At 36.7% G+C, this 25,027-nt stretch overlaps 1 protein-coding gene across 2 annotated transcripts in view; it reads right to left on the bottom strand.

The window, feature by feature from the left end:
- Nucleotides 1-25,027, bottom strand: part of LOC120532677 (3'-5' RNA helicase YTHDC2) — a 98,371-nt gene that overhangs the window by 34,543 nt on the left and 38,801 nt on the right. For both annotated transcript variants that reach the window (XM_039758935.1, XM_039758936.1), the window contains 7 exons: nucleotides 24,154-24,280; nucleotides 14,726-14,791; nucleotides 13,698-13,876; nucleotides 11,208-11,304; nucleotides 3,179-3,266; nucleotides 3,016-3,096; nucleotides 2,833-2,915 (listed from right to left, as the gene is read on the bottom strand). In XM_039758935.1, the coding sequence (XP_039614869.1) occupies nucleotides 2,833-2,915; nucleotides 3,016-3,096; nucleotides 3,179-3,266; nucleotides 11,208-11,304; nucleotides 13,698-13,876; nucleotides 14,726-14,791; nucleotides 24,154-24,280 (721 nt within the window). The remainder of the gene's footprint in view (nucleotides 1-2,832; nucleotides 2,916-3,015; nucleotides 3,097-3,178; nucleotides 3,267-11,207; nucleotides 11,305-13,697; nucleotides 13,877-14,725; nucleotides 14,792-24,153; nucleotides 24,281-25,027) is intronic.

Below are 25,027 nucleotides of genomic sequence, written 5' to 3'. Positions count from 1 at the left end.
GTGGTATAACTGTGGTAATGAAGTTGAGAGAAACTGAAATCAAATGTATGAAAAAGAAATGGAAAGGTAATGTTAAGAATAATGTAAGCTCAGAGCACAACCAAATTAATGTTAAGTATTAAAAGAGATCTAAAGAAAATTATAATACACAGAACAAAAGATCAAAACTGACACAGGAAATCAAGAAGAACTACCTCTCAAAAATCAGAAGGGAGACTAAAAGTATGTAAAAAAGACAATCCTTCATTTTTCAAAACTACTTCTTTATTGGGTCATGGACAAAGCCAGAGATTACACAGAAACATAAGACAGTAACCACTCTTGGACAGGACACCAATCTATAGCAAGGTTATTCAAATTAGTTACCATTTAATTCGTACAGACAAAAAGATTAAATGGTATGTAGAAGAAGAAAAAAGATTATTACATTTATGTTTAATCTTGCAATACTGGGCAGAGTGGTGGCTCTGCGCCAGCAATCGGGAGGTTGCTGGTTTGAAACCTGTAAATAACATAACTGACTCTACTCTGTTGAGCCCTTGAGCAAGACCCTTAACCTGTAATTGTCTTGTGCTGGGTATGCCGTTAATCTGCAACCAGCCCTGTAAGAAGGTCCACCAACTTGCAGGGGAAACATGGTGGTTGGTGGCAGGATTGGCACTCCAGCCATTGGGGGGAAAAAAAAAAACTCACACTGTTCTAGTGTGGTGCTGAGGTGTCACCTGCTGGACTCGAATCCTAATCTCTCCTCTTGTAAAACTGTGTGAAATGCAGTGCAAATAACATTTTCATTTGCAGCAGATGCTGCCACATGAAAATTATACAATTGAAAGTTTTTAGCATTTCCTGGAGTAAAGTTTGCCAAATATTTACTGAACCCATCTATACATTGCATTGCCGCACCCACCACATGTCAAACCAACTCAGGATCCCTGATTAGGACCCAAGTGCAGCCACGCAACGGGTGGCACCTTAGCACCACACTAGCTTAGATGAAATGGAACAGTGTGAGGTTTTTTATGGTGGCTGGAGTACCAACCCCCAGGTTTTTTCCCTGCAGTTTGGAGGGTCTACATACAGGGCTGGATGCAGGTTAACATCATACCCAGGACGGAGCAATTGCTGGTTAAGTGCCTTACTCAAGGGCCCACTTTTGGCATTTACGGGATTTGAACCAGCAACCTTCCAATTGCCTTTCCAAATCCCTAGCCTCAGAGCCACCACTCCACCCTATATACACTCCGCCTTGGAATAGGTTGGTGCTAAAATTTGAATGTACTGAATTTTGTTTATTTTTAAGTATAAAAGTAGCACAACCACTCAAATAAAATGAATCAACATTGATATGCACTGTTGCCACAAATTAGAAAATTAGGTCTGAGCTAGTTTGGTTTCATAGTTGCAGTGAGCAGGACAAAAAGCAGCTACTGGAATGGTGGATGTCATAACAGCCTTATGCTAAGCCTATCACAGAGGTAGCTGCCAGATTCTCTGTGGTTTATCATTGTCTTTAAGGCACTACAAAGCTAGAGTACCCTAAACTGAAAAACTAAAGAGTTCACTACAATTAAAAACTAATATAAGGACTACCTATAAAGGCTTACAAGCAAAAAGACTGAAAAAGTAACAAAAAAATAATACAACAGAGCAAACAACAAAAGAAAATTAGACTTCCAACAACCAGTAGGAAAACCTTGTATAGAAAGCCTTAAATATTTAGAACAGATCAGAAAAGCTGATGGACCTTCCTACTTTAATTTAGTCCTAAATTTAGAAACATAAATGTAAACAACATAAATCTAGGTATATGTAACTAATACCTGTGACTTTTGACAGTGAATAAATGAAAATAATGATACAGAATTGCAACATCTCAAAGAAAGTATTAAGCAGCAGGAATTTACTCTTTAGAGTCTACAGAATTGACTAATTGGTCTTTTTTTATAATTTCAAAAACGGTACAGCACATAATTAAGTAGTGATCAATAGTAAAATATTTGTAACATTTAATATTAAATCTTATATTAAAAACTCTGTCATATTTCCGATTTTTTGGTATTGTACTTGCAAAGACATGCAGGTTAGGTGGATTGGCGATTCTAAATTGGCCCTAGTGTGTGCTTGGTGTGTGGGTGTGTTTGTGTGTGTCCTGCGGTGGGGTTGGCACCCTGCCCAGGATTGGTTCCTGCCTTGTGCCCTGTGTTGGCTGGGATTGGCTCCAGCAGACCCCCGTGACCCTATTCGGATTCAGCGGGTTAGAAAATGGATGGATGGATGGTACTTGTTTTAATGAGCTTTTTCAAGGGTAGAATTGGCCAACAGTGATTTGGCTGCAGCCTTAATACATATTGTCTAAAGTTGTAAGGCCTAACCAAAATGAAATGTTCAAATCACTGTATATTTTTTAAACAAAAAAAAAGAAAAAAATATTACAGATTTACTCCCATATATTATTTCTTAAAAGCACACCCCCAGATTACACTAAACTGGTTCCTGTTCTATATATATTGTCACCTAGCTCTTTTTTGATTTTTAAAGAAAGTTAGTTTTCATACAGTCACAGAACTAATTATAAATGATACTTCTGGTGCTTACTTTGATATTTGTTTCTCTGCTATTTATTAGCTTTAAACTGTTATGTTAACTCTCAAAAGTACATGATTTTTTCTTATGTGCATGGAATAATGTCCATTTGGCCTAAATAATGATGAGCAAACACAGATCATTATCACACAATGTTTAGTATGTCCACTTTAGTTTGTGAAAGACAAAAAGACTCACAGTGCATTCTATTATATTTAAAAAAAGCAATATAATTTAAACTTAATGTACCTTCCTTTTCTCTGGATTGCACTTGCCTTTGAGATCCATACCATTTTTAACATTGTCACATGGTTCAGAGCATCAAAGGATTTCTAAAGCAAAAAAAGAAAAAAAAATCAGACAAGTTTATAGTACAGTTCTGTGTTATCAGGACAGAACAGTCTGTTTCTAGTTCTTTCCTACACAACATACCTCTTTGACTTTGCCAGAGTCAATAACAAAGACCACATCATTGACCGTGATACTGGTTTCTGCAATATTGGTTGAAAGAATCTACAGTGCAAAACAAAACATTACATATAAGTACAATTACTGAGCACTGGTTAAGTTTACTTCCATTTTTTAAGATACTTACTATTTTTCTAATACCAGGAGGAGATACTCGTAGAACTCTTTTCTGGTCAGATGTCTGCATATTAGAATGTAGTGTAAAAACCTGGTACCTAAGAAGAAATAGTATACAGGGTCTATAGAAAATGTTTTTTGCATGATTTTTTTTTTCACACTGCACTATTACAGTATTATATACTTTAATACAAGTAGTTAAAGAAATTCTCTGAATACACACATTGGATATCAAACTTCTACACTGACATAAAGGCTAAAATCATTATGAATTATGTCATAGATTTTTTCACCTTTAATAGTATTTTGTAACTCTTCCACAATGCAGGTAGACCCTTAAATATTTGCACATTTTACTTTTTGCAGTTTAGATCATGTTTACTTAACTACAAAAATACAATAAAATAGTAAACTACAATATTAAAAAATCTTGAAGGTGAGAAAAATGTGCACAAAACTCCTTATATCATTCAAAGGTGAGAAAATTGTGCACAAAACTCCTTATATCATTCATTTAATAAAGTATCAATTATCAGCTGAAAACAACCAAGATTTTATTAGTAACGGAACTAAGGAAGTTTAAGGCACCAAATAAAAAAGATAATGGTAGGTGTGTATTTTAATTTTAAAAGTCAAGGCATATATAAAGTATGAACATGGCTTTCTCCTGCACTACTAGTGCAACCATTAAGTATTCCAATTTTGATGATGGTCAGTTTAAACATGATTCTAGCATCACTGACTGTATCACCAACAAAAAGAAGTCATAAGATGTGCTAAAGTACAAGAATGCTTACTGTGGAAAAGTATTAGCAAAGACAGTGTATAAAATTCAACCCTACTGGTATATAACAGTTAATCCTGCTGAACTGATTTAAGCAGAGCTTGACATTTGCACTCAAAATGGGATGCAAAGATATTGCAGACTAGTAAAAGAAGGATATAATCAAGGGCTAACATGAAAGACTGTGGAAATGAACAGCATCAGACTGTTGTGGAGGTTGACCCGGAAACAGACAGGCAGACACCATCATTGTCACCCAAACACACGTTTATTCACAACTATTTACAATAAGTGCACCACAAAACCCCCAAAGTCCTGGCCACACAATGCTTATCTCTCACTCTCTTCAGGCCGCCTCCTTGCCTTCTCCAGCTTAGTCCTCTCCGCTCCCGACTCTCGCCTTGAATGAAGGGAGGCGGCCCCTTTTATCCACACCCGGATGAGCTCCAGGTGCTCCCCGGCAATCTCCCGCTGACACGCCCCAGTGTGGCGGAAGTGCCGGCTGTTCTCCCGGAAGCTCTCCGGGTGTCCCTGCTTCTCTTCCCCCCAGCACTTCCTGGTGTGGCGGAAGTGCTGAGGTCCAGGGTCCCCAAGGCATTGGGCGCCTCCTGGTGGTGACCACGGGCCCCTACAGGGTGGGGCTTCCATGCCCTGAACCCGTGGCCCCCAAAGCAACCAGGAAGGCGGCCCCCACGTGATCCCAGATGGGCATACGCCCACTTCCGGTCCTCCAAGGCGTCGCGGCCGGGTCGTGGCCCCTGGCACCCTCGACACTGTATAGAGGTTCATAAAATGTGTATCAAACAAGTTAGCTATGCCAAGGAAATTATTAAACTCCATGAAAGAGTAGAAAACAGCATTAAGCAGGACAAACATTTAGAGTTTGCTTAGTACTAAGATCCTTAAAGAACTGAAGAAAAATGGCAGCAGTTGGCTTCAGTTGTGCTTTTTCGAAAATAAATCCCTTTCTTAGCAAACATCTTCTACTGCAAGTCTGAGCTACTTTCTCACCTTCCTAACTTGTGCCTGTACCTTTTAAAGCAGACCCTGCCTTTATCTGAAATTAACAAATCAGTTTATTTTAAAAGAAGAAATGTTGGTTCCTGATAACATAAAAAATACTGAGAACAACAGCACCACAATGGGTACAAAAATCAAAACTAAACTGAGAAGAAGGTTTACAAACTAGGTATAGTAGTTTTCAAGTCAGGTAAAATCAAAATCAAGAGAAGACGTGAATTAAGCTGTTATTCAATTCTTATAAAAAGAACATTTGCAAAAATGCACCTGAAATCAAAATTACATAAACATTTTATAGTTGCTTTTTCAAAATTTGAAAAGAAATGGTGATTATGACTGACTAAATGACAGAATTTGGCATGCCATGTTCACAAAATATAGCCAAGATATCTTTAAAAGACAATCGTCTATATATAAGCTTAGGGAGGAACCACACTATTTGTCTCTGTTTCTCAAGAATAGGTGTGAGAAATCAGGGGCTTTAACAGTTTTGATTACTTGTAGGGCTCTGATGCCCTTGTCACCCTGTAGCTCATATCCTTAGGCTTTAGGGTCCAAAATTTCTCAGACCATAGAAACATCTGTGTCTTGGCAAAAATTAATGTTAAAAGGATTTTACCTCATTCATTTGAGCACAGACATAAATATATTAAAAGAAGAATATAGTAATGTACTATATACATCCATCCATTATCCAACCCTCTATATCCTAACTACAGGGTCACAGGGGTCTGCTGCAGCCAATCCCAGCCAACACAGGGTGCAAGGCAGGAAACAAACTGCGGGCAGGGTGCCAACCCACTGTAGGGCACGCACATACACACCAAGCACACACTAGGGACAATTTAGAATCGCCAATTCACCTAACCTGCATGTCTTTGGACTGTGGGAGTAAACCTCCCAGACATGGGGAGAACATGCAAACTCCACGCAGGGAGGACCTGAGAAACTAACTCAGGTCTCCTTATTGAGAGGCAGTATCGCTACCCACTGCGCAACCGTGCCACATAGTGTGGCTACTTATTATTCTAAAATTAATTAATCAGACATATATTGACATACCTAAGGAAGGGGAAAGATTATGATCTAAGGTAAATAGGTTTCTCAAATTGTAGCGCAAAGAAGAGGAACCTACCCTTGTGGTGTCTCAGTTTGGCCCAGGCCAACTGTCTGAAAATTTTCAATGATCTAGCTCAAGGGCTTCTTCGACTTATTCATTTCTTTTTTAAGTAACAAAACACAGAAGGTAACAAACAATTCATGCAAAAATACATTCACAAAAAAACAATACAGTACAACCACTGCATTTCAAAAAAACATAACCTCCAGCTACTGCCTCTATTGTGTACTGTCAGTTATGATTTCTCAAATATATTAAAAAAAGCAGCAAAAGTCAATCAAAGACCTCAAGCTTTTTTTAAGGTAACATTAATACATCTTACGAAATTCTAAAGTCTTAAAGCATTCTTTAGAGACAGAATTTCATATTTCCAAAGTAAGATAACATAGTACATTAGTATCCCAATACTTATGAAAAGTGCATTAGGATTCTTTCAGTTAAGAAAAATGAGTTTTAATTCAAGCAATGTACAGTAGTATAGAATACTAAAATAGCTTTTCCCTTTAGACAAAGTTCTCATTTCATGCTACTCCAAATACAGCTGTTAAAGTGTTAGAAGTCATTTTAGATTCAAGGCAAAGAGTCAAACTGGTATGAGTGTAAAAACATAAATCCTTAGTGAGGCAGTCACCTATTGACAGTATTCAGTGGGTCCCCAGGACTGAGTTTAGGAAGCACTGATCTAGAATATAGAAAAATGTGTTCCTAGAATATTATACTTATAAGACAGAAACTCAAAAACAAAGTGTTGCTCTGTGTAAAGTTCTCATATTATATTTCATAATGTCTCTTGATTTAAAATCAAGCTGAACAAGAGCATTGTCTTCCTAATTAAACGTTCCCCAGAAACCAGACTAAAGTTTTTTCTGACAGCTTCAGTTAAAATGATTAGAAGTAACTGTTACAAGGACAATTAAAGAACCATTTAATCTCAATAATGGCAATTTTATAGAAAGTGTTAAAGAAGATGCTAATGGGTGGTCGTTCTTCCAACTCACTATAGCTGGAAGAACTAACATTCTCAAAATGAATCTACTACCTAGAATATATTTTAAGACACGGACATTTCTAAGGGTGCCCCCATATTTAACAACTATTTATTTTAGTCCAAACATCTCTGACTTACTCAGATTTATTGGAAGTCACTAGGCATCCAAGCCTTTTAGATTTATAAACTTTTTAACTGAAAAAATTATATGTTCACTTTTGTTTTTCAGGCCTTGGCTACTGGAATATACAGTATTTAGAAAAACAAAAGATTACAGATGTTAAGGAATGTTAAGGAAGCATAACTCACACAGTGAAACAGAAATGGATACATGCAGTAACTTCAACCGGACAAACTATTCACATATTATAAAGAAAACATTTTGTTGTTATCTTAGAATCTCAGTTTAATTTAGCAAGATCAAATTAAATATACAAAATACTATAGCAGCTACATAACTACTTTCACAAAAAATAAATCAGTGTTGTACTGCATATTTTTATTACATAACTAGCTGATTACCCAGTGGCTTCACTCACTGAGTGCAAAGGAAAAAAAAATGTAGTATATAAATTATTAAACAGTAAAACATTAACATTTGAGAAGTAAAGATATGAGATGCGATCCAAAAGTTCCGGAATGCATTTATTCTGCAGCCAGAAGGGTTTGGTTATATCAATCGGCGGTAGATAGCAGTTCACGTTGTCCTTGAGACCTGTCATCATGCGTTATAACGTCAGCGCAGTTGTGTTTCAAATTGCAGTTCTCGTTTAAACTTCGGTTGTTTCTGTGAAGGGTTGTCCGTGAAAATAAGTGATTTGAAAGACCCAAAAAGCTTGACAAGTTCACAGCAACACCAAGTCAATGCTCATTTGCTTCTTTGATGTGAAGGGCGTCATCTACAAGGAATTTGTGCCAAAAGGACAGATGGTAAATGGAGCATTCTACAGGGATGTTCCAAGGTGTTTGCGAAATTGAATTTGCCGAACACGTCCTTAGATGTGGGCTGACAAGTCATTTCTTTTGCATCACGACAATGCACCAGCTCACATATCTCCGATTGTGCGCAAATATTTGGCTTCTACAAAGTTTACTGCCATTCCCCACTCTGATTTAGCACCGTTTGATTTTTTTTTATTTCCTACGATGAAGATGAGGCTCAAGGGACGCAGATTTGAGACGGTGGAGGAGATCCAAGGGGTAACAACAGACGTCTTGAACACACTAACAAAAAATGACTTCCAGTGGTGCTGCGAAAGGTTGAAATCTCACTGGGATTGGTGTATCAATTCTTCAGGTGACTATTTTGAAGGAACTGTTCACCATTAATTGTTATTTGGTGTGCATGATTTTAAATAAATGCATTCCAGGAACTTTTAGATCGCACCTCATACATTGAGCAGTACTGGAGTGCTTTCGGGTAAAGTACAGTTTAAGGGCGCTATAACACAACAGGTAAGTAGCATTAACAGCAGCTTAAATGAATTTGGATCATCTCTCGGTAGCAGATCCCTTGTGAAGGGCGCTACACGACCGCTGTGGTATAGAAATTACATTTTCTATGCGATCCTGCAAATTTCTGCCTGACAACCTTGCACTACGTGCCTGTGATTTAAGAGAAAAATTCTTCTGAAAAATGTGGACGCTACCCTTCCGTGCTTAACGGGCAGAAGGTCCAAACAATTCCCAAGTCCAAAACTTAACATGAAGAGGTCGGTACATCTTCTTAGATGTAAACCCTCCATTTTCTTAAAAGAATTTATCACAAAAGCAACCTTGAATGTTGCAGGGTTTTAGCGACCTGAGCTCACCTTAACTCTTTGAGGGCTGAATATTTTTTCCAAAAAACTGGTTTCATACAGAAACATCTGTGGTTGCTGGTGGCATATGTTCGGCATCTCTGGAGCCAGTGGCTGCGTGGGGGCACCTCAATGGCCACCAGGAATGCACAGTGGGCAGTGGTGGCAGTTTCAGTGTGACGTAATACTGTATGGTCTTGTCATCATAAGTGGTGGTCCTCCCAGGCGAATGCTATGGTAGGCGCATCTGCTACACGAACGTGCTCAACACCATGATCAACTGGAGACTGATCAGCTGATGCTTGTACCTCACTTTCGAATTCGATGTCCATCTCCTGATCACTTGCATCAAATTCCAAGTCTGACAAGTCACAGCCCGATTCAGCGAGAATACGTAAAACATCCATGACATATTTAGACTCTCGCCTGATCTCAGTGCCATTTTTGAGTTTGTTTGCCGTTAGCTACTCACGCAGGGAATCGAGGTTAGATCAACAAAGATACTTAACTTTCCTTCTAGCAAAGAAAGTCAAACTTAAATGAAAGGGCGAGTTTTGTCACAGTTTGCAGCGGATTACCATCCTCTACCCCCAAATTTCGACAAAAGTCGACATCAGCCCTGAAAGAGTTAAGGGACAATAAGTAGTCGTGAAGTGCAAATTACAAAGAGAGTTTTGCTTCGATGGCGCAGATCACACTCATTTGCAATGATTTCCACTCTGCCAGGAGCCGACGGGGCACTCGAAGTGTCACAAACGGTGGGAGAAGAGAGGAAGCCGCCCGAAACTGCAAAACTCTGGACCCGGCAGAGCAGCCCGACATTCTGCCCCCTTCGAGCGTCCACTTTGTTCTCACAACCCCTCGCCGCTGAAGGCGGTGTCATCTTCACATTGTTTACAGCTCGGCACAGTTAAAAAGTAGAAAGACGCAAAGCTGTTTTCCTCATCTCTTCTACTATCAAGTACAGTAATCCCTCCTCGAACGCAGGGGTTGCGTTCCAGAACCCCCCGCGATAGATGAAAATCCGCAAAGTAGAAACCATATGTTTGTATAGTTATTTTTATATATTTTAAGCCCTTATAAACTCTCCCACACTGTTAACGTTATTAGAGCCCTCTAGACATGAAATAACACCGTTTAGTCAAAAGTTTAAACTGTGCTCCATGACAAGACAGAGATGACAGTTCTTTCTCACAATTACAAGAATGCAAATATATCTTCTCTTCAGGAGCAGAGAATTTCAGAGAGAGCGCTCGCAAAGAAAAGCAAACAATCAAAAAATCAATACGTGTGCTTTTAAGTAATCCAAAGCACCGCAATAAAGCGGCATTTTTTAGAGGAGCGTCAGTATCTTCTAAGCAAACAGCCCCTCTGCTCACATCTCCTCCATCAGGCGCAGAGAAGGTCAGAGAGAGAGAGAGAGAGAGAGAGAGAGAAAGAGAGAGAGATTAAAGCAAACAATCAAAAAATCAATAAGTGTGCTTTTGGAAGCACCGCGATAAAGCGGCATTTCTTAGAGGTGCGTCCGTATCCACTAGGCAAACAGCTTCTGTGCAAACAGCACCTCTGCTCACACCTCCTCCGTCAGGCGCAGAGAATGTCAGAGAGGGTGAGATAGAGGCAGAGACAAGCAAACAATCAAGCACTGCGCGGGCGCCGGGAAGCATATCTTATAGCATTGAGGAGTTTTAGTTAATATGTAATACATGCTCTGATTGGGTAGCTTCTAAGCCATCCGCCAATAGCGTCCCTTGTATGAAATCAATTGGGCAAACAAACTGAGGTAGCCTGTACCCTAAATTAAAAGACCCACTGTCCGCAGAAATCCGCAAACCAGCGAAAAATCCATGATATATATTTAGATATGCTTACATTTAAAATCCGCGATAGAGTGAAGCCGCGAAAGTCAAAGAGCGATATAGCGAGGGATTACTGTACTGCCAATTAAAAAAAAGTTATAATGTGGCAGTTTCCGCAACAGTCACGTGGACGAATAAATAAAACGTCTCTGTCAGAACACGACTAGCGGCGAACGGCTCAGCGCTGAAGTCCAGAGAGGAGGGCTGGGAGAGGGCGACGTGGGGCGCACTTCTATGGGATAGATCGGCATGTTTGTGGTTACTTCTTTTCAATATCAGTAAAGTAACTCTCACACAAATAATAACAATTCATAAACACAATATAAAAATGTTGTCCGTCTGAAGAATATTGAATTCTGAAACATTGACACTGTTGATATGAAGTACAGACAAAGACACATTAAGATTCGTAGAAAAATTATTTCCTCATCATCCAATACCACTATACATTATTTTTCCAAAATCTTACCTATGGATGTGGTCAGAAAATCTTTTATCATCATAAAGAATTCGATCACGAAGTCCTACAATTTCATCATATCCAGGGAGAAAAATTAAAACAGCACCTAAAGTTTAAGGAAGTATTCTGTTAAATTGTACATAAAAATATGAAATTCAGTGACTGAAAGTGTAAAATGTAGAAAGCTCTGAATAATTATCTCCTTATAAACTAATATATAATATCAACAATACTGCACAGCAACAAAATAAACTGAAATCTCTTTTAAGTATGAAGGGGAGAATATTATTATTATTATTTTATGATTAATATTTCACCTTAAATTTCATCTTAAATAATGCACAAATCAGTCATTTCACCAGCCAAAGGTTTTAAAACTGTTATTTGACATGATTATATTTTAGTCCCCTTAACTGCTGCCAATATCCAGAGTAATAGCAATACAATTTTCATAGCCACATATCAGATTAAAGGCTTTAGGGTGAGCCAGTGCCAGGTCTATCCGGCTCAAGCAATCACAATGAAGCAGGCCTAGATAGGATGCCACATGATTATGGAGTATACAACTGCTCGCAATTTGTCAATGTACAGCCAACAAATGACCTAAAACATTCTGTGAATCTGTGAAAGTAAATCTGTAACAACACCTCCAGAACATTAAAAATTCCTTGTAAGAAATCTAAGCCCAAAATGGAATGTGAGGTATGAGACAGTAACATTACTGCAGCACCATTGTGCTGTGCTTTTTATTGTGATCTATATACACACATACACATTAAGTCCTACATAAGTACTTTTCATCTGTCCATTTATTTTTGTATGCTCAACTGGCTCAAGCAATGGAATGTTGCACAAAAAGGTTGTAGTCCAATTTCAAAAAACAAACAAACAAAAAACAATCCAAAACAACAGGTTTGCAGATATGTGCAAAGGCATGGGGGTATACAGGTGGTACTTCAGAGAAGGTGTAGGGTGAAAAGAAGTTAGCATCCTGAAACATCCTATTTACAGTGTAACTGTTGAGAGAATGTTTCAGATTTTTTACAGCTATCCCCTGATGGCAGCAGTATGTGATCAGACACTGTCCCATCAGAAAATGACGCCAGGCAAGTGACCATAAATTTCTAATGGTGTGGAAAAGTCTTTCTTGATGGATCATAGAGGTATGAAACTGTTCTTAATAAGCAAAGGCAAACAGATATTGTAAGCACTAGTGCTAAACAGCATGACAACTGTTTTTTTCTGGTAGTGTAATATTGTTAACTGTATTGCACTGGATTTGTTCCAGAGGTAACTGGCCTCAGTAAATTACAATACATCACTAAGAAAGATCAGATGTCAGTCCACAGCAGTAAAGGGTGCATGAGCCTGAAACAATTCCAGATACCAATAACCAATCAATTGGAAACAAATGCATGAATGGAGCACTATCTCAATTAGACAAAAGCTCTTGGTCCAAGACATTAAATAGTCAATTAAAGAGGAAATATTATATCTAAAGATAAAGGATAGCATGCCATAATTTTGCATTGCGAGCCTTCAAAATCCTAACCAAAAGGGTATGCGAGTCGTCTTAAAACCATCACTGTAAGCATTGAGCAAAACATGATGTTAAGCGACTCAAAACATGATGTAAAAAGTTGGGCACAAAAAATAACATTTAGCCCTATCAAACACTTATTTGTCAAACAACTGATGCATATACAGTATCATCATAGCATTCTTGGTGTGCTTATAGTACCTTTAGATTAATGTCATTGTCACTAGGATTCAACCCTCTCTGCCATTCAAAACTTAATGGTGAACCAGAAGTGCTGCAGAGAATACATAAATATTTGATGAACTTTATCGATTTCAGATTTCAAAATTCTGCACAAATTTTTGCTGTTGGTTTTCAAGTCTTGTATTTCCACCTTAATAAAAGCACAAGTGCCTGTGTGTGTGTTTATCTGTGTGTCTGTCCGGTTGCTATATCTCTGTTACGCATCTTTTTTATGAAATTCGTAAGAGAAGTGCTAATGGTTGTGATGTGCCATCTTTTTTTACAACCTTACAAAATACATTCCAATAAATAGTTCAATGCAAACTTAGATTTCAACCCGTTTTAAGTCTGGTGGCACAACTAGTTTTTTTTTTTTTTAATTAGGAACCTATAAATCTGCTACAACTTGTTAATATCAGATATACCAACAAGAAATGAATGTGGGCTTTAGTTAAATATCCATATAAACTAAGGTACAGAAGCAATAATGACTTTGTAAATTAAAATATAAACAATACAGAGATTTAGCACATTTCTGTGTAATAAGGTAATGACATACACATTTCTAGATTTTTTATAATCAAATACACATACGTTTATAAATTCCTGGCTGATTATAATAACTTTAAAAGAAGTTGCCTAATTCAGTTGCTTTCGGAATTATTTATTCTCCATTTTTATATTACAAATCATAAAAACATTTGTGAGATATGCTTAAAAAATTAGAATTTAATTACCATCATCAGAATTTTGACAAATATTATAAAGAAGATGCATGATGAGATCCAAGTCAACCTTTTCATCATCAAAACTATGGTGGTACATTTTCAGAAGCTCTCTGTCCTCTGCATTGAGGTCACCACTGTTGGACTGAACAAGGATGCTTTCATCAAGATTTTCAGCCTCTAAAGATGAACTGAGAGAAAAAGGAAAATTTAACCACATTTGTCATTGCTTACACTTTTATCACTTTAAGTTACTGAGTTTTGTAAATATTAAATTTTTGCTCCTACACTTCCTTTTTAATCTTTTTTTCTTAAACAAGAAGCCATCAGATGGTGAACATAACAACCAGTAATGCTACAAAAGAGATGTCCAGATATTAATTATCAAAACAAAAGACTCAAAACACCTACAAAGTGAATCATGAAGTACTTTCAGAAACAAAAGATTAAGGTTTGGCAATAGCTTTCATATTTCCTAGAGTATGGGGTGTACAGTGCAAGAAAGAAGATCTAAGACTATCCCAGAGGTAACAGAGAGGAAGTACAAATTCATTCCTAAAGTAAGAGCAGAAAAGCTCTATGCTGACTTTAAATAATATCAAAAAAATATTACTTTCGCCATACAATAGTTATCAGACTATTAGAAAGGGATAGGGTGCGTATTATCATTCCAGACAAAATGGACAATTCATATATCGAATAAAAATCACAAGATCTACATTTTATGCAGTCTTGGACGGGTTCCGCAGCTAGCATATGTAGAACATACACCAACATTTCCACAGTATGCCAGTTTATATATGTATTAAGCAACAACGCTGTACAAAGAACCTAGTAATATGGAAGGTAAACAAGTCAACATACAGTATCTTTCACAAATGATCCTACCATTAAGCATTAATGTTCTAGTACCCTTAAAAAAAAAAAAGTTTTTATTTAACCAATGTATATAAGAACAATATGTATAAGCATTGAACCCTATTTATTCTTTGAAAAATAATAACCACAAACACAATTATTACAATAAATACAAAACTTACAGGGAAGATTCAAGAAGATCCACAATTTCAGCCTGGTTGAAATGTCTGGCCCAGTCTAAAGCTGTCCTGTTTTAAAAATAAATAAATAAAAATCAATAAATAAATAAATTAAAAAAAATAAATAAATATATACATATATACACACACACACACACAGACACATATATTTTTTTATATACACACATACATACTGTATGTCAGTTAAATCAATTAAAATTAGCCTATTGTAAAAACCCTACAAAGAAAAAATATGCAATCTGAAATGTTGTATAATTAAATACAATATACTACAAAAATACTCAGAAGGAACCTAAACATATATAACATAAACAGTGCTTTCAAAAGTGTTTGCTCCCTTCCTAATATCCTATGTTTATGAATATTTTAGATAATGAATATCCCGGGACATTTAGACAAAATGTAATATTACAGAAAGGAAATCAAAGTGAACACACAATACAGTTTTTAAATCAATGCTTTCTTTTTTCAATGAACAAAGTTATTCAACACCCCTATCTCTTTTGTGAAAAAGTAATTGCCCACATGGTTTCAATACTTGGTTGCAGTAACTTTAGCAGCAATAATCATAATTAAACGCTTCCTATAATTTGATATATCTTTCACCTTTCACATTGATGTGAGATTGGTAGCTCACTCCTTTAGTAGAATTGCTTTAATTCAAGCAAAGTGCTAGGTTTGAAAGTATTAACTGCTCATTTTAGGTCCTGACGGAGCATCTTTTCGGGTTTAAGTCAAGACTTAGTCTTGATTAATTTTGGGTTTCTAGGCCATTCAGTTCTAGACTTGCTTTTGTACTTTGGTTTATTGTCCTGCTGCATAACATATTTATGGGTTTAGTTTCAGGCCACGGACAGAAGACCACAGATTCTTCTTAGGAATATTTTGGTAAAAAGAATAATTCATGGTCCTGAGGCAGCATATAGCATTCCAGCACATTACCATGCCATCATTTACTCTAAGAATAATATTCTACTTATTAAACACTGTATTAGCTATAAGCAATACATAGTTGGACCTGTGTTGTCCAAAGAGTTCTAAGGTTTAGTATACCTGTCCATAGTACATTATTTTGAAAGACTTGGGGATCATCTTGGTGTTTCTTTCCATACATGAGACAAGTATTTTGTACTGGTTTTTAATCAAACTAAAGTAGTTTCTTCTCAGGGATACACATGTATTTGGCTCATTTAACCACTCAGTGTTAGTCTGTCAGACAGAGGATGTGCAACATAGTTCATAATTAGTTTGTTGGTTCAGTGTGCCTCTCTTGAAGTGATGTTACCAGCCCAGCACACCACAGTGTACAAAATTTAACTGCCCATCACACCATTGTAGCAAATGTAAAGGATATTGCTACCACACATTAAAGGAATGCAGTCTTCTAATGAAAAGCCTTCTGTTTTTCTTATATACTTTCTATGTGTTACAAAACCAGTCCAACCTGTCAATGATAAGGACCCAAAGTATTTGTAGCAGTGCACCACTTCTATATCCACTCCATAAACAGTGACTGGACACAGAGGCTCTTTGGTGCGGTGAAAGCCATTAACCAGTTCCTTAGTTTTGCTGATTTTTAATTGCTGACAATTTGTTCTGCGCCAAGAAACAAATTTCTCCACCTGACTACTATACTCTGTCTCATCCCCCTAATCAATACACCCCCATAAGTGTACAGCCATCATGCAAATTTCTGCAAGATACATAAATTGATATTATATTTTTAGTCTGAGGTGTACAGAGTAAAGAGAAAAGCAGACAGAAATGTTCATTGTAGTGCACCAGTGTTACTCTTACCTGTATTAGAAACAAAGTCCTCGAATCTCACAAACTACAATCTGTCAGACAGATAGTCCAGTATTCAGAACACCACAGGTACATCCACTTGTGAATCTCTTAGTTTACCTCTTAATAGAGATGGGCTGGATGGTACTGACTGCACTTAGGAAATCAAAACACATAATCTTCACAGTGCTGTCAGCTTTGTCCAGGTGAGAATAAGACTTATGGAACAGATGGATAATGCCATCTTCCACTCCAATCTTGGTTAATCTAAGGTGATCCAAATCTCATTCCAAACCCTACATTAAAGTTCTTCAGGGAGGGCATTCCTATCCAAAAGGATATAAAGGCTTGTGCTATGGAAAATTTGCATATACAGTATATTTCATATTAAGCATTCTGGTTCTAGCCAATCAGGAAAAAGGTTTTGAAACTGCAAGAGCCTTAAATTACATTTATATATATATATATATATATATATATATATATATATATATATATATATATATATATATATATATATATATATATATATATATATATACATGTGAGAAAATAAAATGAACAGCAACCATGGCAAATAAACAAGTATAAAAAAAATAACTGAAAATAAATGTGTAAAATATTGAAATCACTTCTGTATATATAATGCCCTATAAAAGTGTTAGACAATTAGCCAATTCTCTAACTTTACTGCAGAACAATTTTTTTTTTTGATATTTTACTTAAAACCACTGAAAAATAAAATTAGATCCTGATACTTTAATATTTTATTAGGTACCTCAGTAGGGCTGCAATGGTTAGTCAACGTAATCAACAACATCGACTACAAAAAATTGTCGACACTAATTTTTTATTGTCGACGCGTCATAACCAGAACTTTCAATAGAGGCTCCAGTCACAAAGAACCACATTGGGTTTTTGTAATTGCAATGCACTACATGAACGTCTGGGGACAATATAGTTTGTTATTGTTTGTCAAGACTGCACACAGTCCTACCAACGAAGAAGAATGTTTGAGGAGAAGAAGAATGTAGAGTTAAATAAACGTGGTTGCAATGGCGAGTCAGATAGAGTAGGAGGAAGGAGATGGAAAAAAATTGAGATAGAAACTTTCTAAAGTGTGGGAGCACTTCACCAAAAAAGAAAAAAAAGTTAAAATACAGATTATGCAAAGCGGAGCTTTCTTTTCACGGCAGCACCATCGCGATGCATGAGCATCTGAAACGAGAGCATCCTGGAGATGTGATGCCACCATCTCTTGAGAATTTATGCAGATGCTGTTAGTTAGTTAGTTAGTTAGGGTCAGATCAGGAGGGGAAGGAGAGCATGAACGAGACTGAGAAAATAAAAGTGAAAAAAGATTGGCACTATTAAGGTCATACAATGATTTCTTCAAAATGTCAAAAATATTTGTCTCTTTCTTTTTTTACCCCGGTGCTGCGTGCTGACACCAGAAGGTGTGAGCTTATTCAGTGCTAGCAATAGCACGCAGGTGGCTGGTTGCTTGTGCTATAACAAGCTTGACCTAGCAGTGATCAAAACACATGTACTGTGAAAGGCATGTACGGGATCAACTGAGAAAAGAAGAGCGTTCATAGCTCACCTTGCAGAGGAACATTCTTTCCTCTGCATGTCCTGGAGTCCTTTGCAGACTGGGCAAGATTTGGGGGGGCGGAGGGGAAACGCAGTCATTGATTAGAACTGCAAGAAGGTACGCGAATGAATATGAAAAATTTTGCATCCGTGCCACAATGTTTTCCAAAATGTACTATAAGGTCATAAAATGAATAATTCCAAATATCATATATACCTACCCCTCTGTTTTTTTTTGTCAGTGAGGCTTTGACATCACGAGCCTTAAGGCGCATACTAATTCAGCGTAAGCAGGAACACTCAATAAAATTGAATACAAAAATATCAAGTGACAATGAGATATGAATACTGTAAGGCAGATTCGCCAGCGTTTGTGTGTCAGCTTTTATCCATCCAGATCAGAGAATTTCCAGTTCGATTGTCTCAAAACACCACTCATATGTACAGTTATTCCCAGTTTCAGATAAAAAGTAACACCGTCAGATCCCCGGGGGGGGCGGTTGTATGTATCGTGATCGAGATTGAGAGAATAAAAGTGAAAAAAAAAAAAAAAGGTAACTTCTACAAGTACTATACATTTAATACAGTGGCTGTTACAGACACAAATCAAATATGTGTTTTATTGTATTATATTAACAATAAGAGCAACTCACTACTCAAAACGGTAAATATACGAGAAAGTCAGGATCGAACCGGGGGACTCTTGGTTATAAGTCTACAATTCCTACTGCTGCACCACGGAAGCTATTGTATCATCCTTGAACTTTTTGTGAAAGTGTTTATTTGATCTTTGTACTTCAGGCTTTACACATTATATAGTTTATGCCTACATTTTGTCATTTATTACTAAAATATGAAAAGCAAATCAGTTTTAACAATGTATTATTTGGTTAAGTTATATGCACTTTTTTTGTTTAAAGACTACGTGCACTTTAGATTGTATTGTTTAATGTATTTCTTTTTTATTGTGATGGTCACACTAATATAATAACATCTGATTATTTTCAAATTCATATGTTTCACTGGTTATTTTAATTTGATCATTATTCATTTTAATCATGTTAATGCAGAGACATCAGGGAGACATTCACAGGTTGATAGACGTGAGCAGATGAGGTAAGACATGCACTGGAGCCCAGAACAGGATGTGCAACCACAGGTCGCAGGCATCAAAATAGTCAGGCATGAAATAATCGTGACTAATCGAAAAATAAGTTGAACGACTACCAAAATAATCATTATTTGCAGCCCTATACCTCAGTCATCACTTTCACACACAGTCAGTGTCTTATTTAGTTTGCTGCTGACTTGGGAATTCCTTGTTGGCCTGCTCCAACTCACAGTTGTTATAATTTGTTTGAAGTCAGGTTTCATAGATTCTATATACTGTACTGTTCAGACTTAAGTCTAGACTGCAAGCTATTACACAGCTACAAAACTAACTAGAAGCTGCATTTCTACTACTTTACTCTAAAATGTTTGATCTGTTGGTACTGTGTTACCTTGGTACTTATAATAAACACTCAAAGGCATTTTAAGTTTACTGGGTTTTTTTATATATATTGCTTTAAATAAAGGTGTCTGCTAAATAAATAATGATAAACAAATACTTACTGAAGATTAAAATACAACATTTAGTGTATTTGTGTAATGTACAACACATAAAAGATTCTAAGTGCCTTAGTTTATATTAAGATAAAGCCGAAGTAACCCAGTTTATTAGGGACGAGCAGCAAACAGAAGCATAGCTGACAAAGAGCAACATTGATTAGGGATTGTGTTTAATGTGCCTGAACAATAAGAATTTTTGTTATTTATATTCATTATAAGTATTAAGAAAAAGAACAAATATGACCCATGCTGCTTTCTTTTTGATTACCTTCACAGGCAGTTTCTGTAAACATAGGAATAGTAAAACTTTGCCAAACATGCACTACAGGACAAATACCTTTTTATGCTCTTTAGGAAATATAACACTTTGTGATGTGCCAATTCAAAAAAAATCGAAATTACATTTGATTTGAATAATGTTCTCTGTTTCAAAGGAATGCCAACAATGCACTACAGGACAAATACCTTTTTATGCTCTTTAGGAAATATAACACTTTGTGATGTGCCAATTCAAAAAAAATCGAAATTACATTTGATTTGAATAATGTTCTCTGTTTCAAAGGAAAATCTAACAGTAGTAATAAAGTATGTACCCTTTACCTCTGTTTCACTGTTTAATTATGCTGCCATATAAAATAGCACTGTTTGAAAATACATTTTGTGCCATAAGCACAATCACGTAGTGTAAGAAAATAAACTTTCACAATCCAATTTAATTTTGTTTTCTAAGAACATTAGAACATTCTAGGCCAAAACGGGCCATTTAGCCCAACAAAGCTTGCCAGTCCTATCCACTTACTACTTCTAAAATAACACCAAATCTAGTGTTACTTTGAAGTTACGGTCTATGATCATTGACACACATTTAGTGGAGCTGAGCTTGCACAGGGATTCCACATATACTTCTGTTGCTTCAAAGTGCATGCACACAACTTGTAAAGATTTTACTTGCATATTTACTCAAGTTTGCATGGGCTTACACAGGGTTGCACTACATTCATTCCAAATTAAAAAGGCATGTTTTTGGTTTTAGTGAAAATTCTTAATTGACAAGAACACTTAAATTTGTAATTAACAGGAAATGAAAAAAACTGTGTGGTGGGTTAATAAAGAGGTAAAAAAAGAAACTGCAAAGGAAAAAACAGCTGTATAAGGCATATAAGATTAATACCTCCAACATGAATCATAGGGCATAAGAGAACATAAAGGAAACCATGTTCTCCAGAACCAGATAATATTTACCCTCAAGTTCACAAGGAGGTTAGCGAGTACATATTACGTATAAACCCTTGACACATATTTTTAGATAGTCACTGCACATTGGGGAAATTATGAAGAACTGGAAAATGGCAAATATTATCCTATTATATAAAATGGGTGATCAGAGAGATCAAAGCAACTACAGGCCAATAAGCTTAACATGCATTACAGGAAAACTAATGGAAGGAATTATTAAGGATATGATTGAGTAGCACTTGGCAAGTACAGGAGTTTTTCTAAACAGTCAGCATGGGTTCTGAAGAGGGAGGTCATGTTTTACTAACATGCTGTAATTCTATGAGAAAGCAACAAAAAGGTATAATCAAAGTGGAGCTTATAATATTATTTATCTGGACTTCCAGAAAGCATTTCATAAGGTGCCACATGAGAGGTTGGGCATCAAAACTAAACATGGGAGTCCATGGTGATGTTTTTAGATGGGTGTAGAACTGGCTCAGACACAGGAAACAGAGGGTGATGGTGAGAGGAACCTTATCAGAATTGGCTGATATTAAGAGTGGTGTTTCACAGGGGTCAGTGTTAGGGCTGCTGCCATTTTTAGTATATATAAATGATTTGAATAAGAATATAAGTAACAAGCTAGTTACATCTACAAATAATACCAAGATAGATGAATTTGCAGATAATCTGGAATCCATTAAATCATTACATAGGGACTTGGATAGCATACAAGCTTGGGCCGATTTGTGCCAGATTAAGTTTAATAACAGTAAATGTAAAGTATTACACATAAGAAGTAAAAATATTAGACGTTTGAATACACGATGTGAGGTCCAAAAATTGAGAGTACAACTTATGAAAAGGATGTAGATGTCATAATGGACTCTATGCTGTCAACTTCCAGACAGTGTTCAGAAGCCATCAAGAAGGGTAACAGAAAGTTAGATTATATGTAGTGTACAAGGAGGTTATATTCAAGTTTTATAAGGCACTGGTGAGGCCTCATCTACAGTACTGTGTGCAGTTTTGGTCTCTGGGCTACAAAAAGTGCATAGCAGCACTAGAAAAGGTCCAGAGAAGAGCAACTAGGCTCATTCCAGGGCAACAAAGGATGGATTATAAAGAAAGATTAAAAGAGCTGAGCCTTTTTTTATAGAAAAGTATACAGTAATCCCTCGCTATATCGCGCTTCGACTTTCGCGGCTTCACTCTATCACAGATTTTATATGTAAGCATAACTAAATATATAACGCGGATTTTTCGCTGCTTCGCGGGTTCTGTGGACAACGTGTTGTTTTACTTCCTGTACATGCTTCCTCAGTTGGTTTGCCCAGTTGATTTCATACAAGGGACGCTATTGGCAGATGACTGAGAAGCTAACCAATCAGAGCACGCAGTTTAGTTCTCCTGACTGAGAAGCTAACCAATCAGAGCACGCAGTTAAGTTCCTGTGTGCTGAATGCAGTGTTAACTAGGAAGTCTCGTCTCGCTCATTCAGCATCAACGTGTTTCTCTGTGTAAAGAGTTAACTTTTGTGCTCTTTTGTGTTTATCTTTGTGCATAGTCAAGCCCTTCATTATGACTCCAAAATGATCTGCTCCTGCTGCTGCTTCAGGGGCCGTGCCCAAGCGGCAACGGAAGATATTAACGATTTCCGAAAAGGTAAACATTTAGGATATGCTGAAGGGAAAATCTGCACCGCTGTAGGACGCCATTACGGCATCAATGAGGCTATGATTCTTTTTATTTAAAAAGTAGGAAAGGAATATAAGATCTACAGCCACAGTGTCCTTTTACCAGGGTGCAAAACGAGTTGTAAGTGGATGTAATAAGGCAATAGTCTGCATGGAATCTGCTTTAGGGATCTGGATTGAAGACTGCCAGAAGAAGAACAACGGCAGTGCTACACAATCGCCTGAAGTGGCTCCAATCGCTGTAACGCTCTCCTTTGTTGTGCAGTAAAATTAAACTCATTGTTATCGGACAAATCATTGTGTCATTGTTGGTGAGTAACCATAATTAATTTTCTACTTACAGTACTTAGTACATGTACGTACGTTTAGTGTCACTGTACACACATTTACTGTATACTGTTTTTCTTGCATTGTACGTATTTATTGCTGGTGGCCTGTCTATCGTAATGGCTGTAACATATGTGATATCAGAGACACTCGATATCTTTAAAATAATATTTAGGTGTTACTGTATATAAACAGTGTGTTTATATACATAATTTCAATGAATCTTACCTAATATCTAAGAGAATACAAAGGGATTATGCTGTATAACTGTGCGGGGCATATTTATAAACAGTGTGGGAGAGTTTATAAGGGCTTAAAATATATAAAAATAACCATACAAACATATGGTTTCTACTTCGCGGATTTTCACCTATCGCGAGGGGGTGTGTGTCTGGAATGCAACCCCCGCGATCGAGGAGGGATTACTGTATTCTTAAAATTGATGATATGCATATATTCAAAGAGAATCATGAGCTTATATGAAAATAAGCATTATACCTTAGTGCATGTTAGTATGGTAAGGGTTAAAGCACAAAAAGGCCTGTGCCTATATATTTTTTATTTTTCTTAGCAAGCTGGAACCCACCAATATTTCATAAGTCAAGGTCAGGTATGCAGAGAGGGGCAAAAAAACTCCCCATGTGGTGAACATGAGCTGAGGAAAGGAAATAAGGGTGGCAGGAACTGTATGGGTGCAGTGCAGGGTGAAGTGTTTAAAATTCTGAAGTGAATTAGTACAGTCGATTAGTACATTTGAATTTAAAACAAACATTAGGAAGTTTTACGTTACAAAAAGAACCATAAACACTTGGAATAATCTACCAAGTAGTGTGGTAGTCAGTAACACTTTAGGGACTTTCAAAACTAGACTAGATGTTTTTTTAGAGGAATTCAGTGGATAGGACTGGTGAGCTTTGTTGGGGTGAATGGCCTATTCTCATCTAAATTGTTCTAATGTTCGAAAAAAAAAAGCCTGAATGTGCATGTCTATATGTGTATATCAGTCTCAATATGTGACAGATAAATTAGCGAAATAACCTTTGTTATAAAACTATTCTTATAGGAAGCGGAAATTTTACAAGCATACCTTAGGAAGAAGTTAGCAAAGACATATTTTCTTTCTTTTGAAATATGTAAAGTATCTTTTATTTTTCACTCTAAGATATTCATTTTACTTACCATCCATTAGATGCTTTTAAATGTACATTGGCTCCCATACTAAGAAGTTGTTCCACCTGACTAATGAATCCTCTCCCTGCTGCAACCATCAAAGGTGTAGCACTGGTTTCTCTGTGTCTGTAGTCAACTATGGTAGCAATAAAAGATAAGTTATTTTTAAAGAATCAAAAAAATCTTGAACATAATAAAAACAGACTGCTAAATACAGTAAGATATTGTATATACCAAAAGGCAAAAAAATTAACAAATACACTGGGCTGTGTGTAGCATAACACTCCCTGTTTACTGTTTGTAGAAATTTTAAAAAGAAGCTTTATGGTTGAAGGAAGGAAAAAAATAAAATCTTACAAACAAATTATCACCAATTTAACATCCATTTTCTGGGCTTTTTCAGGTTAGCTGACTTCTATCCAAATCTGTCTCTTCCAGTCTCTGCAGTTCTGAGTAACATTTGAAATAAGACCCATACTCTATATATCATCTGAAGCCATCTTAAACCACATTGTTTTTGTCCTCATTTCCTCCACCTTGGCGACCTTCATCACCCAGTTTTCATCTGCCTTCTGTTCAACATGCCCAAAGCATTTATTTCTCCACATTTGTCGTTCTCTTAATTCAGCATTCATCTTCCCCTTGATCATTCACATTTTTTTTTTTTTTTTTATTTTGTTTCATGTTCCACTATTACAGAGTATATGTCTTGCTCCCACAGAGCATACTACTTCTCACATGGCTTTCAAAAACCTTTCTCTTTACTAGAATACATTTCACCTTCACTATCGCTGCTGTACCTACACCTCAGTATGGGCTTAACATATAACCTAAGTAGCAGAACTTGCCCAACTTCCTCCAAAACAACTCCACTGTACAACTA

This window comes from Polypterus senegalus, chromosome 7 (assembly GCF_016835505.1).
Source record: "Polypterus senegalus isolate Bchr_013 chromosome 7, ASM1683550v1, whole genome shotgun sequence".
Taxonomy (NCBI): domain Eukaryota; kingdom Metazoa; phylum Chordata; class Cladistia; order Polypteriformes; family Polypteridae; genus Polypterus; species Polypterus senegalus.
The sequence above is the reverse complement of the archived record's forward strand: the minus strand, read 5'-3'. Positions and strand labels throughout refer to the sequence as shown.